The 20,950-nt window shown below is 40.2% G+C and overlaps 1 protein-coding gene and 1 long non-coding RNA gene across 2 annotated transcripts; one reads left to right on the top strand and one right to left on the bottom strand.

Moving 5' to 3' along the window:
• The first annotated feature begins 3,986 nt into the window (after positions 1-3,986).
• On the top strand, positions 3,987-8,017 carry LOC107275762 (tau-cadinol synthase). Its single transcript, XM_066309790.1, is given in 6 exon segments — positions 3,987-4,488; positions 5,001-5,379; positions 5,871-6,089; positions 6,682-6,772; positions 6,994-7,305; positions 7,612-8,017. Coding segments are annotated over 6 exon segments (1,752 nt in total). The 5' UTR covers positions 3,987-4,028; the 3' UTR covers positions 7,903-8,017.
• Positions 8,018-13,781: 5,764 nt separating this feature from the next.
• Positions 13,782-16,185, bottom strand: LOC136355954 (uncharacterized). The gene is made up of 3 exons (XR_010740545.1): positions 15,584-16,185; positions 15,188-15,253; positions 13,782-14,093 (listed from the first exon to the last, which is right to left on the bottom strand). It is a non-coding gene; the product is annotated as an uncharacterized lncRNA (long non-coding RNA).
• Positions 16,186-20,950: the final 4,765 nt, after the last annotated feature.

Genomic DNA, 20,950 nt, shown 5'->3' with positions numbered 1-20,950 from the left:
CATGCCAATTTTTCCCAAGCAGGATTTAGAGGGGAATATCTGAAGGGTTTGATGGAACGAGCAGCATATGCATATAGACAATCTGAGTTCAATGCTGCTATGCAATAACTAAAGGCTAACAATTTGAGGGCATGGGAGTGGCTAAGCAAGGTTCCAACTAAGCATTGGTGTAGATATATGTTCAGTTCTAGAGCAAAGACAGATCTTCTTCTTAACAACATAAGTGAAACATACAATTCAAAGATACTGGGAGCTAGAGATGAACCCATAATTACCATGGTTGAGCACATAAGGACAAAAATGAAGGGTGATTTCAATAATAAGAGGGAAGGTGCAGAAAGGGACAATTGGCAAATCCCACCAAATATATTAAAGAAGCTTGAGGCAGAGAAGAACGAGGCAAGATATTGCAAATCTGTGTGTGCTGGTAGGGGCATTTGGCAAGTGTCCCCATTTGGTAATCAATATGTAGTGGATTTGAACAAGCACACTTGTGGGTGTAGAAAATGGGATTTAACTGGAATCCCATGTTTGCATGCTGTTTCAGCTATTCAAGGTTTCATGCAAAGGCCAGAGAGCTATGTTGATGACATATTGACAAAGGATGCATATGCGAGAACATATTGTGGGATGATTTATCCCGTTCCTGATGAGACACAATGGGAAAAAACTCCATTTCCAGATGTAGACCCACCTGTGGCTAGGACACAACCAGGGAGGCCAAAAACAAAGAGAACTAGAGCATCTGATGAACCTAGGGTTCAAGGAAGGTCGGTTGCAAAGACAACAATTAGATGTAGCGTCTGCAAAGAGTTTGGTCATAACAGCAGAAAGCATGGAAAAGACAACCAAAGTTCTTCATCTCAAAATGTGAGTACACTACTAATTTATCATATAAAGACATTGTACTTTGCTACTTCTCACAATTTGTTGTCTGTTTCTCTCAGTGTAAAACACAAATAACTAGGAGGAAGAAGAGGAGCAATTCCCAGCCTATTAGTTCTAGTTCAAGAGATGATATTCCAACAACATCCACATAGCCACCAGTATATATGTACAATGCATTTGGTGTTGGTCTCTACCATCATGTGCCACATGGGCCTTATATCGGTCCTACTGGAAGAAAGTTGCAAATTAGGAGAAACTGATCTCCTATTTTTATGCAGTAGTATTATTTACATCAAAATTCTTAGCTACAATTAGTAGGGGATGTTGGTCCCTTCTTAATCTCAGTACCAGCTTTTTTACGACAAATAATTTTCTGTACTTCTAACTATCAGATTTGAATTGTGATTTTTAAGGGGATTCTACTTCAATAAGCATGTCTTAAATATTCTGGAATGTGTTTTTGACTTGGTGTTGCCATTCTTCATATTGATGTGGAATCACAAATCATGAGGCAGACACTATTGTTTTGCACTGGTGGACTAAAAATTGTTTTCCTGTGTTTATGTTAGCGTCATGTCGTCCTACCCGTATGGCTCGCAGAATTAAAAGCGGATGGAGATGCGCGCACTTTTGCCGCCAAGGTGGCACGAGGCAACTCCATCCATGGGTTGCGCTGAAGGCCCATGATAACGAGAAATTGAGCGCATCACGAGAAAGCGTGAAAACCGAATAGGGGTGGGAAATTGGAAGAGAAATTAACTTATGTGTAGTGTTTTGAACAATATTAAGTTGTAGGGGGGAGAGTAGAAAGAGCAGTGACTTGTAGGGGGGTATTTGGATTTTCCCCAAATATATATGGGTGTCTTCTATTAGTTTTTTATTAAGTAGTGCTGGATTGAGAAATCGGTAGGCGGCCTGTCGATCAGCACCGAGAAACGCCAGCAGACGCCGTCCGCGTCAGTAGCTATAAACAATACATCATTCATATCACGTGTGAACATTCAGCCAATCATATCAGGTGTGCAGCCTGTATCTTGTTACTTTAGTCGCCTGTCTCCTGTAGCTACTCGCCAAAATTAAAAGCATATAAAAATCCACAGCTGTCGGTGAAGATGTTTCATGTGCTACACCCATTTCTAATAAAGTGCATTTTTTTAGATCAGAACTTTCTTCTAAAATAAGCATATTCTTACAGTAATATTTTTCCCTTGCAATGTAACTTCTCCTTATTCAAAATTTTCTCCATCATATTCTCAATCACTCTCCCAATCAGTGGAGAATCTAGAATGAAAATTAAGCTGGGGCTCTTGAGTTTAATACATAACATAAGATAATTTTTACGCTAGCAACGTAATACTCAAATTTTCAAATCAGTATCAAAACACCAAAAAAGATAAAAATGGTTTGTGATGTTGACAATAAAGAATAAATTAGTTGTTTGTTTATGCCTAAAGCCCAAAAAAATGATTTCATATTTTTATCATGACCTACACCCTATAAGCCTAGCAGGTCTAAATGGATAAAGCCAAGCTATGGAGCCTGGCCAGCTTCTTCCTACTAGCAAACTAGTTGACCAGCTTCTTCTTAGGTGGTGTTTGGATTCAGGGCTTAACTTTAGTCTTTTTATTTAGACACTAATTTAGAGTATTAAATATAGACTACTTACAAAACTAATATTACATAAATAAAAGCTAATTTGCGAGATAATTTTTTAAGCCTAATTAATCCATAATTAGAGAATGTTTACTGTAGCATCACATAGGCTAATCATGGATTAATTAGGCTCAACAAAGTCGTCTCGCGAATTAGTCCAAGATTTTGGATGGGTTTTATTAATAATCTACGTTTAATATTTATCATTAGTATCCAAACATTTGATGTGATAGAGACTTAAAAGTTTTAGTCTCATCTAAACAGGGTCTTAGTGCTCCTCCCTGCAACCTGCTTCTCCTGCCTTGTGCTCTAGCACACGCTATTCCCTGTCCTGTTGGAGCTGGGGCTTTAGCCCCAACAAGCCCCAACATTAAATTCGCCCATGCTCCCATTCCTGACAATCCCATATGTAATGTCATGACAGCTATCTAAAGTCATTTTCAATCACACTCCTAATTTGTCTTTTGGTTGCTCGAATCGTAATTAGATTGAAATGGAGGGAGTACAAGAGACGTCGCATTTGACTCGATATATGACATGATTGCAACTCTCATGTATGGGTAATGGTACAAGCAAGCAATAATTGGCTGCCCACCCGCATAAGCCGCCCCTACACGTGCTTTGACGATCCTTTAAAGTAATTAGTGATAACTCTAATTTACAAATGTATAACATTTTTCACCTTTGGACATGATGTCTGACCACCCATATTATTATTACTTTTACTTCTTTTATCATTCAGTGTCCTTTAGCATTGTTTTGGGAGGTCACGAACTACTTCAGCTGGCAGCTACTGAAGGGAATGTAGAGGCCGAAGGTAAGAAAGACCGCTAACGATGGTCGAAACCACTAAAGATCACGAAGACCATCAAGAGTGGCAAATCCCACCAGAGGTAATGATGGCAGCCAAAGGTGGCGAAGGCTACCAAGGACATTGAGGATGCCAAAGGTTACCAAAGATGGTGAAGCACCACCGAAGATGATGAAAACCACCATAGGCGGGCAAGATCGCTACGGATGAGTTGGCCACAGGAAAGTAGCTTTCAGCTTTGCCCATCAAAAAGAAGCAGCTCAGCTACGGCCCACTAGATCCATGAAGGCTAGAAAGTGAGTATCCATTTAACCTTCCCAATCAATTGATATTAATGTAGAACAACTTGTAAAGGAAACTCTAGGATTATCCCATGGTTCCATAATAAGCAGGTTTTTGAAAATATAATACGCTATAGTTGTTTCCTTACAAATATCCTTAAGAGCAGTGTTGTTCTTTGACAAACAACATGATTTATATTCTTGCATATTTGCAATATTTATTTGAGTAAGATAAACGGTTGAATGTCATGTTCAAAAGCACGTCATACAACAAAAACGGACAGAGCACATAACTACAGTATTCTGGTGTGTCTATATATAAGGTGAGGTGCCACACATTTGCATTCATAAAGATCAAGCTAATCTCTCATATTTGCTCGTAAGTATTACATATTATGGTGTCGAGAGACAGTGCTGTCCATGAGGAGGTACTCGGCTTTGAGCCCTCTGTGTGGGGCGACTTCTTTATCAACTATGAACCACAACCATTACAGGCATTACCACACTGTTATTTCCCATATATGCATTGCCCTTGCATTCTGATTAATGCGATGCTAACTAACTGTTCTGATGAATCTATACTTAATTTCAAGCAGAGATCAGAGACATGTATGCAGGAGAGGGCCGAGAAGTTGAAAGGGGACATCCGGACATTGTTTGGGACCTGCAATGACATTTCGGCGAGGATGAACTTAGTGGATTCCATTCAACATCTTGGAATCGTTCACCTCTTCCAAGAGCAGATAGAAGATGCTCTAATGAGCATCCATGAGAGTGAATTCACAAGCTCTAGTCTCTATGAGGTTGCTCTTCGGTTTCGCCTGCTTAGGGAGCATGGGTTTTGGGTGCCTCCAGGTATCCAACTGCATACATCCATCTACGAATATGGAACAGATAAATTTGTGCCGAACAAAAATCGTTATTGATTCTGATTCACCATAGACGATCCAAACTTTGTGGGACAGGTCTTGCTGGTTTTTGCTTCTTCTGTAGTTCAATAAGATCAAATATACAGTTATTAGTAGCCAACCTAAAACTTTTTTTAGGAGATGTTTGCAGCTCTTTCTATTTGTATCTACAGTTATATATACCAACAATTTATTATTCCCTGATTAGATATTTTTATCTTTGCATTTGCTGATAGTTGCTAAAACTTACATTTTGTTAATTTGTTTAAGACACAATAATTTATTTTTGTCAGTCTAAAACAAACAGCTTACACAACGTAAGAAAATTAACAGAGGGTTCTAATTTGATGTTGGGTACAGCAAAAAGCGTTTTGTAGATTGCGGGAAAAACTAGTCGCATTATGGATAAAAAATAACCCAACCTTCTAGTTATCAATGAGAAATATTTTTGTCATGCAGATGCATTCAACAAATTTAAGGGAGATGATGGGAGGTTTCGAAATGAGATAGCGAATGACCCAAGGGGGCTACTAAGTTTATACAACGCGGCTCACCTCCTCATTCATGGCGAGCCAGAGCTTGAAGAAGCAATCACTTTCGCACGGGAGCACCTTAAATTGATGAGTCAAGACAATGTTCTCAACCCTCCTTTAGCTTGCCAAGTCAGGCGTGCACTTACCTTACCACTGCCAAGGACTTTCAAGAGAGTTGAGACTATTTGCTACATGTTGGAGTACCAACTAGAGGAAGGAAATATCCCAATTCTTCTTGATCTCGCAAGGCTGGATTTTAACCTCCTGCAACATATTCACTTGAAAGAACTCAAAGCAATTTCTGAGTATGCCTGTCGATCGATCTCTTTGATAATTGTTGACTATAGATAAATGATAGATGGTTTTGTGCATCTTAGATACAACAACTGGTTTATCCATTATCTAAAAGGATAATTAACAGGTCATTTGAGATAATATTGGAATGCACTAAATAACTAAAATTGTTAAGTGCAAATAAATTAACAGTCCATGCCTTTCACATATGTACTTGATGGCAAGAGGTGTTCGTAGGAATGCATGTTATCATATACTATCTGGTTCTTAAGAATATATGTCACCTCAGCATTCAATTTTATTCGGAGTAAATACACTTATTATCTTGGAGCAGAAGAATGCTCTTGTTGTGTGCAAAACTACACTGACATTGTATATATTTTGAAAAATTATCCATGGGATACCCAATACCCACAAGCTAGCACTGTAAAACAATGATTAGCTCCTTATCTGTTCATATAACTAAAGGTCTAAGCACACTCTTGGAATGATTATTTTCCAGATGGTGGAAAGATCTTTATGGATACATGGGGCTAAGTTACATTAGGGATCGTACAATAGAGGGGTACACTTGGTCCTACATGATGTTCTATGAGGAAGGCTTTGCATTCACGAGAATGTTTGTTGCCAAATTAATTGCACTGGTTACTGTGATGGATGATACATATGATGCTCATGCCACCATCGAGGAATGCCACTAGCTTAACACAGCGATACAAAGGTAGGATTAGTTCAGTATGTTTAATTGTTTATTGGTACTTTATCCATTCCAAAATAGATAACATCCTGACAAGTGAAGACAAATTGTAACATCTTAGCCTACTAATAAATATATCGAAGAAGATATCAAATTTCTATGGCGTGACATTACTCCCTCTGATTCTAAATATAGTTGTTTTAGACTTGGATACAAGAACTAATAAATAGTTCAAATGACTTTGTTGTCCTTCATTTATTCTGCATTGGAAAGAAATCGTCAATTATTTGTGAGAGAATTGTCGAGGTAAGAAAATATAAAAGAAGTTCATACAATTCCTGAAACGAATTGTATTTTGGCAAATATTTGGGAATATTAAAACGACTTATATTTGGGATCAGAAGGAGTATTAGATTGTCGTGAAAAATACTTTCATGCAGTTATATTTCAAATACTTTGAGGTATGGACATATCATTAGAAAAGATAATGATTAAATGTATGCTCTGGATCAGTTGATGTAAATGTCTTAATTGACAAGAAAGAAAGAATTGAGGGATCATTAAAATGAGAAATAATGTATCTAGCACGACTAACTCTCGTGCAAAACTAGTGCAGATGGGACAAGAGTGCTATTTCTATTCTGCCGGAGTACCTCAAAAAGTATTATAGTAAATTGCTGATCAACTTTAAGGAGTTTCAGGATCAAGTGACAGACAATGAAAAATACATGGTTGCTTGCACAAAAGAAGAGGTAGAAACACACACGCTCTCTCTCTCTGTATATTCCTCACACACGCGCGCGCACACACACCAAAATATAGATATTACATACTTTTCGAGTGTGGAGATAAGACTATTTTTTGCACATATATGTTCTGATGGCATTATCCTGTAGTTATTGATTTTGATTTAATTTTTTGCTTATAGTTTCAAAAGCAGTCCACTTATTATCTGCAAGAAGCTGAATGGTCGAACCAGAAATACAAGCCTGGCTTCAAAGACCAGGTGGTTTTGTCTACCAAATCCTCAGCTGTGCAATTATTGTGTGTGGCTGCTATGGTTGGCTGGGGTGGGACAATGACGACAGAAGCATTCGAGTGGGTAGCTAGTGGCAACGCTGCAGTCATAGCATGTGCTAAGATTGGGCGTTTCATGAATGATATTGCTGCATTTAAGGTACATATATGTCACTACTTTTGCATTTCTATTTTAGTTGTGTGTTATGAAATCAATAACCTCTAATTAATACACATTTTTAACATTGCCATTTCTAATCAATATATGTTCATGAAAATTATGAAAACATTACAATATGAAGGTATTTGTTACAATAAGCATACAAGTTATAATGGCATTTTCACATAATAAATCTTAATATATTTGCATATATTAGTGAGTTATATTTTGAGCCTTGACTACATATAATAATTAAAAACATGATCTGATTACGAACAAAACAAGTAAAATAAATATTGCCTTCCAATAGTTATTTTCTATTTAAACTTCTATTCTTTTTATATTTTTATATGTAATATACACGTGAAGCGTGGAAAGAATAAGAGAGATGTCGCGAGCTCCGTAGAGTGCTACATGAATGAGAATGGGGTCACAAGTGAGGCTGCCTTTGCGAAGATTAATGCACTAGTCGAAGACGAATGGAGATCCACGAACCAGACCCGACTTGAGCATCGTACACTGCTACCCATGGTGCAGCGAATTGTGAACTTTACCGTTTCCATGGCACTCTTCTACGATGACAAGAAGGATGCATACACATTTGGCACACTTCTTAGGGAGATCGTTGAGTCTCTCTTTGTCAAGCCTGTTCCCATCTAGACCTTGATTGTTAATTTTCCAGCCAACATGGCAATCCATCTACATATATACTTATATCAAATATTCTTTCGATTTCTGTTATTCATGTTATTTCAGTAATGGATCCAGGTTTAAATTCAAATTTCACAGATGCTATTTGTCAAGTGCCGGTAATAATGACATGAAATTTTGGTCGTTGAAAGTTAGAATTTAGTTGCTAATATTAATGTTATAACTGACTAAGTGTGGCGACGATGGCCGGAGTCGATCGAGGGCGGTGGCAGAAAGAGCCAAGGCGAGTGGTGGAGGCATCCTACATTCCAATATCATTGGCAGCAGCGAGTGTGCATCTGCAGGTGAAGCCGACGGAGGCAGAAATAGGAGCTCACGGCTGGTGGTGGCAGGCAGCGTGGCACATGCAGCCAGAGATCGCTGAGGACGCTTTTTGCCGGTGACTGGAGCAGGAGGCGTAGAGGATGAGGACTCCAGTGTGGCTGATATGAGGCATAGAGGATGAGGACATGGTGGGCTGGAGCAGGGATGGAAATTTCAGATTTTTTCAAGCGAAATTTCGGATTTTTTTTCCAAATATTTGTGAATTTGGTCATAATTTAATCAAATTCAGTAAAAATGTGTTTAAATTTCAAAAAAGTTCGTGCGGAATATCCGAATTTTTCAAAATTTCAGAATTTCGGTGCCCACCGAAATTTTCTTGCTTTTTCGAAACAGAAAACCCTGGGCTGGAGAGACTGACAGCAATAACGACGATAGCAGCATCCCATCCAACTGAGAAAAAAGAGGGCAGCCTACACGCATTTAGGGATGAAAACGGATCGAATACGGTTAGAAACTAGCTCTATCATATTCGTTTTTATATTTTGTTCGAAATCGAAATAGAAATCGGAAACTCTGATATAAAAACGAAATTGAATATTATCAAATACAAATACGGAGCGAATACGAAGCGAAACGAATACGGTGACGAATATTAATCGGAATATAAAAACCCCTGACTACTACACAAACGATTTCTTGTTGATTGCATGATCAAATCAACCGGTACGCTCACGAACCTAAAGGCAAGATTTTGGACCTGCACTGAAGTTAAGCAGATCTTCGAGATTCAGAAGAACTGGCAAAAAGATGAGGATGAGCTGACTTCAATTCATCTTCTCGCTCCCAAGTGGCTTCTTCTTCTGAATGATTACTCCACTGAACTTTACAGAACCGTATGACGCGATTCCTGGTATTTCTCTCATTTACCTCTGAAATTCGGACTGGCTTCTCAACATAAGTTAAATCTTCTTGAAGCTCTATACGCTCAGGATCTGCTTCCTCCGTAGGTACACGCAAACATTTCTTCAACTGCGAAACATGGAACACGTCATGTATTCCCGCCATTGACGAAGGCAACTCTAGTTGATAAGCTACTTCACCTCTCCGACTCACAATCTTATAAGGTCCCACAAATTGCGGTGACAATTTCCCTTTGGTCTGAAAACGATGAACTCCCCGCAGCGGCGTAACCCGTAGGTATACATAATCCCCTTCTTCGAAAGTCAAATCCCTGCGACGATTGTCTGCATAACTCTTCTGACGCGACTGGGCAACACGCAACCTTTCTTGGATAATCTTCACTATTTCTTCCGCCTCTCGCAACATGTCTGTCCCAAAAACTTGACGCTCACCGGTTTGATCCCGAAGAAGCGGTGTACGACACTTCCGACCATATAACGCTTCATACGGAGCCATTTGAAGACTAGCTTGATAACTGTTGTTATAAGAGAATTCAGCGTACGGCAGATTCTTATCCCAACTTCCACCGAAATCTAAACACAAGCTCTCAACATGTCTTCTAAAATTTGATTCACTCTTTCTGTCTGGCCATCAGTTTGAGGGTGATAGGCAGCACTGAAATTAAAACGAGTACCCATCTCTTCTTGTAGCTTCTGCCAAAACTTTGAAGTAAACTGACTACCTCTGTCTGACATTATTTTCTTGGGAACACCATGTGAACATACAACTCTTGCCATATGTAACTCTGCGAGCTTATTTCCTAAGTAGGTTGTTTTGACAGGTATGAAATGAACAACTTTAGTAAGCCTGTCAACCACTACCAAAATAGAATCATGTCCTGTCGACGTTCTGGGTAGACCGGTGATGAAATCCATCCCTATTTCCTCCCATTTCCACTCTGGTATCTTCAACGGTTGCAGCAGACCGGCTAGCTTCTGATGCTCCGCCTTAACTCGCTGACACACATCACATAGAGCCACATATTCCGCTATCTCTCGTCACATGCGGACCAGAATTGTTCCTTCAGGTCTTGATACATCTTAGTGCTTCCAGGATGAATGGAATACAGGGTTTCATGAGCCTCTTTCATGATAGTATCCTTCAACTCCTTATTGTCGGGCACGCAAATTCTTTCTCCTAGCCACACAGTTCCTTGCTCATCCTCTATATAACCGATGGCTTTTTCTCTTCTCATGTTCTATTTAATTTCTTGGATATCAGGATCATTCACTTGCCTCTCTAACTTGATCAAAAAGAGTAGGTTGAACTTCTCAAGCGGCCACAAAACCATTCTTGACTATTCCCAAGCTCAACTTTTACAATTCTTGGCATAACTCCCAAGGTAGATGTCGTCCTTCTGACATATTACAGTAGCTTTTCCTACTGAGAGCATCCGCTATAGCATTTGCTTTACCTGGATGATAATGAATTTCCATATCATAATCCTTAATCAACTCTAACCATCTTCGTTGACGCATGTTCAGATCAGGTTGAGTGAAAATGTACTTCAAACGTTTATGATCCGTATACATCTTCGTACGGTTACCAAAAACGTAATGACGCCAAATCTTCAATGCATGAACCATAGCTGCCAACTCTAGATCATGTGTTGGATAGTTATTCTCATGAGGGCGTAACTTCCTAGATGCATAGGCAACCACCTTCCCATCTTGCATCAAAACACAACCCAAACCAAGTCTAGATGCATCACAATACACCTGGAAACCTTTCCATGGATCATGCAAGACTAACACTGGCGCAGTCACTAGCCTTTTATTCAATTCTTGAAAACTCTGCTCACACTCATCCGTCCACTTATGCTTCACATCCTTCTGAAGCAGTCAAGTCATTGGTCTAGCAATCTTTGAGAAGTTCTCAATAAACCTGCGGTGTACCCCGCAAGACCAAGGAAACTACGAATCTCTTTAACCGTCTTGGGTTGCTTCCAATTTAGCAGTGACTCCACATTGCTTGGATCCACGACAACTCCTCCAGCTGAGATGACATGACCAAGGAACTTCACTTCGGGCAACCAAAATTTACATTTACTAAACTTGGCATAGAGCTGATGCTCACGTAGTTTCTCTAAAGCAAGACGAAGATGCTCTTCATGCTCTTCTTTTGTCTTGGAGTAGATAAGGATATCATCAATAAACACCACGACAAACTTATCGAGATATTCCATATACACTTTGTTCATCAAGTTCATGAAAAAGGCCGGGGCGTTAGTGAGTCCAAACGACATAACGGTACACTCGAACAAACCATACCGTGTTGTAAAGGCAGTCTTTGGTATATCCTCCTCACGGATTCGGAGTTGGTGATATCCGGAACGAAGATCTATCTTGGAGAAAACTGTAGCACCTTCCAGTTGATCAAACAGGTCATCAATCCTAGGTAGAGGATACTTATTCTTGATAGTGACCTCATTCAACGCTCGATAATCCACACACATTCTCTGGGTATGATCTTTCTTCTCCACGAAGATAACTGGTGCTCCCCACGATGAAGTACTGGGCCTTTCTGAAGCAAATCATCCACCTGTCTCTTTACCTCTACTAACTCATTAGCTCCCATTCTGTAAGGTCTCTTATGGATAGGGTTGGTTCCAGGTACTAAGTCTATCCGGAACTCTATGTCTCTCTTAGGTGGCATACCTGGCAAATCCTCAAGGAATACATCTGGATAGTCTTGAACTATTGGGATCTCATGCAAAGCAACTTGATTTAATGTCAAACAATGAGATCTAGGGGAGGACACAAAGAAAGACACTGTTTGCCCATTGCTACTGGATAAAGTCACCTTATGGTTAGCACAATCTATAACTCCTCTGTGACAGGTTAGCCCATCCATCCCTAAGATAACATCAAGATCTTGGATTCTAGCAAGATAAGTTTGGATGGGAAAGGAATTCCTTCATTGTTACCACTTCCACTTCCACTTCCTCCGGTGCGAGTGTTCACCATCTGAAGAAAACACGGGCAAGAGGGGAGAACGACAGAGAGATACCCTTAGAACGGATAACTTAATTAATTTAATTTCTATTGTTCTTAACTGTGTATGATTACATTTAAATCGAATTAACACTATCTCACCAGCAAATTTACTCTCTGACAAGCAAAAGAACTAAGCTCATGTAGTTACATCCCACCAATGATGTAAGCAACACGCTAAACCCACACACGCACAAGCAAACTAACACAACGAACTACGATAACGGTCTAACGAGGCACTAATCCCGCCTTGCGTCGGAGCGAAGAGATGGATCTTCTTCCTCTGGGGTAGCTAGCTCTCTTTCTTCTGGATCTTCCTCCTTTGGGGTAGTTGACGGCGGTGCTTCTCTCTTGAGCTTGGCAAGTTCCTTCTGCAAGCGATACACCTTGCTCTCTAGCTTGAAAATCTTGCCACGGTTCCAGATTTCCCTCTCATGAGCTGCTTTCTCCCGCTCCACGCCAACTGCATCCATGGCGCAAAGCATATACACGGCATGCTTCAGAGTGGTGCTATCTTCATCTTCAGAGCAGTTGTATTCTCCATAGTTTTGATCATGATGCTTGTGTGGATGATACTGGAAAGCTGATGACTAATTCCTCATCAAAGCGATGACGTAGCTCTCGAATGGCCACCAAGGCTGCCTCCTGACAAGCATGACTGTACTTTCTTCCCCCAGCTTCAAACATCATTGACGGAAGGTCTTCACGATCACTAGTCAATGTCACGTGAACACGACACTTCTCCTCGTTGGGGTCACATGAAATTTGGCGATACTCGGGGGCAACGTCGTAGCCTACTTCAAATGCCATCATTCTCAGCTCCCTGACGAATCCTACCGCATCGATCAAGCTTTCCGGTGGATGGGGCGGCATCTAAAGGAACATAGAAAGGAAGAATTAATGCATATACTTAAGTTAGCTGCACAATCTAGACTCAATTAATTTGAACCAAAAAGAAAAATAAAAGAAAAGGAGCAAACAAAACTAATTTTTTTTTCGTTTTTTTAATTAAATTTCGAATTTTTATTTTCTGACCGAAACATAAATTCTCAGAAATCAATTCGTTTTTTTCTTTTTTTCTTTTTCAGAACTTTTTTTCCCGAGAATTTTATTTAAACAGGAGTATAGACTTTGGAAGTAGACAAAAAGAAGCAAATATATTTTTTTTGTACAGTACTCGCCAGAACATAACGAAACAAAATTTTTTGTTTTGGAAGAAAAAAATCAACAATGGACAGAGATAAATTGCTTTAGATAAATTAATAAAATAAAACTAAATACTTAGGATCTATCATAAGCACGGTACAGTGTCACCATTAACAGGGATGAGTAGTACTAGTGCTATCTTGATTGAATCGATACTACAGTGCCGACTAACCAATGAAATCATAAAATTAAACTATTTAATACCCTGAACAGTAAAGTCTTTTTTTAGAAAAGAACAGGTTCTGTTTTGGTAAAGTAGGATTTAGAAAATTTTGTACCTAACTTGCATGTGCTGCCAACTTAATTAATTTAGAAGATAATAGAGAAGAGCAGTCCTATTTTTCAAAATATTTTGAAGGCTACTTAAGATTTACCATTTGACTTGTCCTAAGGTCAAGGTGGCTCTGATACCAATTTGTCACGCCCAGAATTTCTATCAAAAATTCCAAAAGCTTACATGTGTGTTAAATCCTCGTCCAGGAATCAGCCGAGGCACACAATAACAAATTGATAATAGAGTACTATCAAACAGCTAATTAATATTCGCAAAATAATAAATTATTACAGAGGTGGATAGTTCCTCTCAAAAGAATAAAATTCTACGCAGCGGAAAATAAACAAAAGACTAAACAGCTATGGCGACTCCACTCCACAAGCAACTTGACCCGAACAAAGCCTAATCCTCCTGATCATCACCTTCACTGAAGTACTCCTTCTCTGATGAATGAATATTGCAAGAATGATCATATGACATACTCAACAAGCCACACAGCAAATATGCAAGTGCACAAGATAACAAAGGATGGCACAATATAGCTTATTTGCATAAACAACATTTAATAAACATTTGAGAGAATAGTAAAACAGTTGAGTAATTAAGCAATATTAAATAAACACTATACAACAAAGCCAGGAGTACAAATCAACCAACCCCGGCTGTACAAATCAAACCTCCATACCAGGAATATACCATTCCAAACCAGGAGTCAAATTAATTATCACATTATTATCACCAATGATAAGTAGTGTGAGACTAATCATGAAAAACATTGTTAGACCTGCCCATAACCACGGGCACGGCTATTTGAATAGTTTTACTCTAGCCAGAGATGTACCACTGTACCCACAAGACACAGCTCCACAACATGTCACCATGCACCTCAATACCACCACGGTACCTCGGAAAGGAACTGTGACAGTACCCCTCGTACAATACAACTCACCATAGTGCACCATACCTGAATCATAATAACCCCCTCTACAACCAAAGGCATGGACTCCCCAGCGACCCCCATGGATTTCTTGCCGCTTCTCAGTCTGGCACCCCGTAATGAACCATGCTACACAAAAGGTAAAGCCGTTGCCCACGCTGGCTTGAGGTTGGTACGGTTAATGTTGCACAACAGTAGCTCACGACTGAGCATGACCATCAAAACCATGTACTCACAACCCATCATTCATTAAATTTTAATTATCAATTAATTTTCATAACACGATTAACCATCGTGAGCTACCATTAAATATATCCATGTGTAATAATGTAGTGTAATCATCCCATTAATGAGCTAATGTTTCTAAGCATGGCTAAGCAATTATATATATATAGCATTTAGCTGAACCAAACCAATATATAAGGTTCAAGCTAATCAATTTATTACCCATAGGAAAATAAAGTCATCTTCGGCCATAATTAACTGGGAAAGTCTCACTACCCGATGACATTCGAAAAATAATGCATAAGTTGAAATAAAGCATTAGCTTTAAACATGTTCAACATGCTCAAAGGGTTGTTTGGGATCTGTGTGACTTGCCTTGATCTTCTTCAAACGCTTCTGAACATTCCTCAACGTAAACGCTCTCCTCCGGAACGTCGGAAACTAAAGCAAATGAATAAAATCAATAAAACAGTAAAAAAACAAGCATAAACAGTACATGTGGATATTTTTATCATGTAGATCTCGATTTTAGGTGAAATTAGCAATTTGAACCACCTGAATCCGAGTTACGATGATTTAGTTATGAATTTCCGAAGTTTTAATCAGATTTCATCTAATACAGAAAAGCTTTTAGAGATTTAGAAGGGAATTATGATGTCATCGATGACATCATCGCAGCCATGGCACTGGACCACGACTCCGCCGACGATAGAGAGCTCGGGCGGCTAAACCGAAGGCACCTACACGAAGAGGACAACGACGCGAACTCACCGGTGCAAAGAAATACGACGAACGACGACCGGCGACGAGCTCCGACAGCGGCACGGCTCGGCTTGATGTCGGCGGCGGCGCTCACGCGAGATGCAGCAGCGGCGAAGGGGCGGACGGGATGCTCCTCCACCTGGCGAACCCGACGGTGGCGACGGAAGGCGGCAGCGGCGACCACAGCTGCGGCGCGGCTGAAGCAGCGACGGCGGCAGCGACGCTAGGGCTCACGTGGCGGCGGCGCTACAGGCAACGGCTGCGGCTAAGACTTGAGGCAAACGGAAGAGGACGACTAGGGGATGCTTTATATAGGCATGGGTGAGGGAGATCGGACTCCATACGAGAGGATTTGAGCCGGAAAATCCGATGGTTAGTTTGGAGAAATAAACTCGAAAACGAATTTGATTCGGGTAAAATACAAGGAATTAAACTTCGGTTTTTGAGGGAAACGAAAGAGGGAGATAAGGGAAATATTTCCCCTCAACTAATTTTAGGAAAACACAAGAGAAAAGGCCGGATTTGGAGGAGAAAAACCGAACCAACTCGGTCTCATATCGGCTGCCAGAGGTTGAAGAAGAACAGTGCAAAGGGAGGCAAAGTAGACTTTCAGTTTTGGCTGGCTGAAAATAAAACAAAGAAAGAAAGAGAAGGGGAAGCTCGGCTGGGCTGACTTGGGCTGCACAGCTGCGCACCTAAAGGAGGGAGATGAGGTGGAATCAGCCCAACGGCTTAGGGGAAGATTTAAAAACTTTTTCAATTAAAATAATTAGTGAAATAATGTTTCATTTATTAAAAATACTTTACTTGCTCAAATAATTCCCAGAAAAATCTAGAAAATAGATAAACATGCAAAGTATTTAAAGAAATTTTATCTAACTCAATTTTATGTTGCAATTTTTCCTAGATAATTAGAGTTTAACTTGTAGGTTTTTAAAATAATTTCTAAAAATGCATTAAAGAATGAATTATTAAATTATGCAATTTTCAAGGCGTGACATCGGCCCTTGGTTGAACATGAAGGCGTTGAGGGTGTTGGACCAGAAGTACGTGGCAGAAGCCATCAAAGTTTCGTCCTTAGCTGAATTTTCCAGGGTAAGGGCTAGTGCTTGGCTGATTCCTAGTTCATTCCAGTGAACCTGCTTGCTAGCCGATACATGCTTATACCATGCGGGCCAGCTTTTCTCCAATGAGGGCCAAGATTTGAAAATGTTTTTCCAATGGTTTAGGTTGGGGTTGCCTATTCTGTATGAGATCCTACTGGTTTCGGCGATGATGAGCTCTGTTGGATCTAGATCACTAATCGGACCGAGGAAAAACTGATGTTCGTGGGCTAAGCAGGGAATCGCAACCAAATTTGAAAGGTGCTACAGATGCAAAGAAGAAAACAAACTGAGAGGAGGAAAACCGATCTGCTGCACAAGAAAAGGGATTTGGCCGGTAAGGGCTTACCTCTGCGTACTCAGGCGATGGAGCTGCGGATGAACTAGCGGGGGACGACATCGTTGCAGGCAGAAGTTTGCTGGAACGGGAGTTGCTTTTGAGATTGCTTTCTTCGCCGAGGGGATCGCCGGAGAGGTGGAAGACAGCTATGGTCTAGGCGGTGAAAACGGAAGTGACGGTGTGAAGTTTCTTGGAGGTGACGGTTATTATTTAAAGCAGCGCAGTAACGATCGGAAAACGGCAATATGCGATTTCTATTTTTTTTCGTGATTTTAATTTTTTTTCGGATTTTTATTTTCGCGTACGGTCGACATAAGCACCCGCACGCAAAAATCCAATTTCCGCATTTGGGTGCGCCACCCGCACAGAGAATCCCTGATTTTTGAAGACACTTCCGGGCAGACGGGCGCCACCTCCGCACATAAAAACTGTTTTTGCCCGTACATCCTATATATCTGTACAATTGATCCAAAAACTGCAATTAATACCTATTTTCCATCCCTAATTAGATTTAGCCATAGGATGAAGCTTGGATGGCCTAGATCGCTCCATCCAGTGTATTTCTCCAAGCCCATTTCCCTTTCCCCTTCTCTCCTAGCCCATCTTGCTCATCGGCCCAGCCCACCACCCTTATGCCGTTCCCTATTCTCGGCAACAAAGCATCCTTCCGCCTGCGTGCGAGCGTCGCCGCCAACCGCGCCATTCGGCTACCGCCTTTCTGCCACCCCCATCTCCTCCCTTGCGCTTCCTCTTCTTGGAACCGTTAGCCATTAGAGATTGATTGGACTTTCGTAACTGCAATAGGATTCGACTCGACGGCAACACCCATAACCTATAAAAAGTGCGACCAGATGAGTCATCCACACCCACACGCCAATGTAAGGAACCAGTGGGATATATTCACACGCTATTCTTTGCTCAATCGGTGGCACGGCCGCACGGGTTCGTTCATCGGTCCTCGATCTCCCATTGCGCATGGATCGCTACTTGTGATCATGCTTGGCCAATCAGTTTTATCTTTTGTGAAGCATGTTTTCGTTAGATTGATCACTTGGAAGTTTCTATTAGATGTTTAGTTGGCCACATATTTGCTTTGCATTCACCTATTTCTTGCTTCAATTTTATCTTTTTTACATGTTAAATTGCTTGCACATTCTATATATTGTTGTCAATTTCTGATGTTATTCTGAAATTGCAGGCACTGTGCTTTTCAGTTTGTTCGTACCACCGTCTCTTATCGTTATGCGATCCTCTGTTTCAACCTTTCAGCTCTTCATTAAACAGAGTTTTTTTTTTCTTGAACGGTTAAACAAATACTAGAGTTGGAGCAGTGCAACAAAGCAAGCAGATTACCACAACCTTTTTTATGTGTTCCCTAGATCCCAACAATAAAAAATTTAAATGTTGATTAAGTGTTGTGGTGTCATCACCATTAGAGTGTATTACTGAAATTCCTGTATTTCCTGATTTTTTTCTCTTATGGATTAATAAATAATATTTATTGGATTCATGGTTATATGTAGATCCACACAATAAATTTGAAAGCCTCACCAAAATTATAATATGTAGACCATTTAACAGGAAGACGGTGAAATGAGTTTTAGTTGGCTAGCGTTCACAGAACAATATAAATTGTCACTGTACAATGTAAACTATCCCTCTATAATGTAAACTACATTGTGACAACGTTTTATGAGTAAACACACAACATTGTATGTTAACTCATGATCCCAAACAATATCGCATCTTTTGAAGTTTTAGCTAAAATGTGTTAACATATATTGTTTTTAAGAACTTCTGTTCCTCTACTAAAAAAATATTGATTCAAAAAATCTATTTATTATTATCTTTTAAATTTTCCAGCTTGAGGATGCATGTCCTACCCAATGGATAGCATATTCTTTTTTTTTACTTAACCAATAGCTGAATTTTGAGCATGTCCCGCAGCAACGTGCGGGGTATCATCTAGAAAAAAAATGTTTTCGTAGTAGTGCTACAAAACTAGGAATCGATGCTATAATTTTTTCTGTGGATCCAACAATCAAATTTTCATGTCTATAAAAAATGGCATAGGCGTGGTTTATAACATGTTTGTATTCCTGTTTAACATGGGATTTCAAATTTTTTACCCGATTAAAACAAAGATTTCTAATTGCAAAATAAGTATGAATATTTGTAGCTTTACTAATAACTTTCTGATATTGATATGAAAGCCGTGAATTAATATAAGTAAAATTTTGTATGATTTAATTTATCAGTCTATATATGTACATTGTTTAAGAAGATACCGACGATTTCCTGTAATAATAGGTACTCGTATATAATATTCCGCCACGAAAATGTGCATTACACTGTTCTCATGTACAATGGACCTAAAATATCGTTTGTTTTTATAATTTATCCTCTTCGGAGGAGGCCCACAATCAATCTATTAAATGGTGAAAATGATTAATTTAAAGAAATGGAAAATAAATTATAATTTCGTTTTTTATTCTTGAAGCGGCAGAGAGACATCACTATGATAACGACTAAACCCTCAGGGAAAAAAAACATAGTAGGAATGAAACAAGTGACTTAAAGTTATAAAAACCACTCTAAAAATAACTTAAGTTCTGACATTCTACCTCATAAGTCTTTTTCTTACAAATGTCCACCCTACTACTTAGTTGTGGTGTAAAACCACCCCAGTTCAAACATGCTTAGCCGAATCAATATGTTCTCATAAAATGTGAGTTATGAATATAGTTTTTACCAAAATTAAATACTTATAGAAGTATAGTCATGACACTTCTTTTGGAGACACTACTAGAGAAATGATATTTGGTCGGTCGACCAAATTTCACAATAGTCCCGGTTCCCTTATAAACCGGGACTAAATAGTTCCAGTTTATAAGTGCAACGGGACTATGTGATCTTTAGTCCCGGTTGGTAATACCAACCAGGACTATGCGATCTTTAGTATCGGTTGGTAATAACAATTAGGACTAAAGATGATTTTTAGTCCCAGTTGGGATTGTGTTAGAGTTTGTCAGGCCCCAGGGGATCTTTAGTCCGGTTGATGTTACCAACCGTAACTAAAGATGGAAACTTTAGTTCCGGTTGGTAACACCAACAGGGATTGAAGATCAAGTTGATCTTTATACCCGGTTGGTAACACCAACCAGGAAGAAAAATGTCCACCCGCACGAGTGCACCATCTCCGGTGCTTCACTCTCTCCATCCTGTGCATGCGCAGCCTCCATCTCCCATCTTTATCTCTTTTTCTTCTCCTCCCTCATCTCCATCCTTCTCCTTCCATCCTACCCTTGCTCTTCTCTCACCTCCTCTCCTCCTCCCCTTCCCTCCCCTCCCCCTCCCCCTACTACCCTCCGGCAGGCGGCGGCGGAAGCAGAGGCAGCCGGCGGCGGGATGGAGGCCGGGCGCGGGCTGGGGGTGGCCGGGCGCAGGCCAGCGGGATGGAGGCCGGCCGGCGGTGGCCCGGCGGGATAGAGGCTGGTCACCGGCAGCCTCGCCCTCCCCTCCTCCAGATCTGGCCGGAGGGGAAGTAGTAGGATGGGTGGCCGGCCGGTGGCAGGATGGGAGGCCGGGCGGTGGTCGGACGGTGATTTGATTTTTTTTTTAGTTTTTTTATTTTGTTTATGATTTGTGGATGTGGTGATTTGTGGATGTTTTGAATGAATATGTGAATCGATATTGTGAATGAATCTGTGATGTTTGTGAATGAATTTGTGATGTATTTGTGATGAATCTGTGAATCGTGCTGTGAATGAGAAGATATGAAAGGAGGAAAAATAAAAGAAAAAACCGAAGGAGAAAAAAAAAGAAAATAAATTAGTCCTCACGGTTGGTAACATCAACCGGGACTAAGCATGGTTGGCATCTTTAGTCCCGGTTATTTTAACCAGGACTAAAGATGAGCATCTTTAGTCCCGG

The sequence above is a fragment of the Oryza sativa genome, chromosome 4 (genome assembly GCF_034140825.1).
Source record: "Oryza sativa Japonica Group chromosome 4, ASM3414082v1".
Taxonomy (NCBI): Eukaryota; Viridiplantae; Streptophyta; class Magnoliopsida; order Poales; family Poaceae; genus Oryza; species Oryza sativa.
This window is presented reverse-complemented; position numbering and strand designations above follow the sequence as displayed.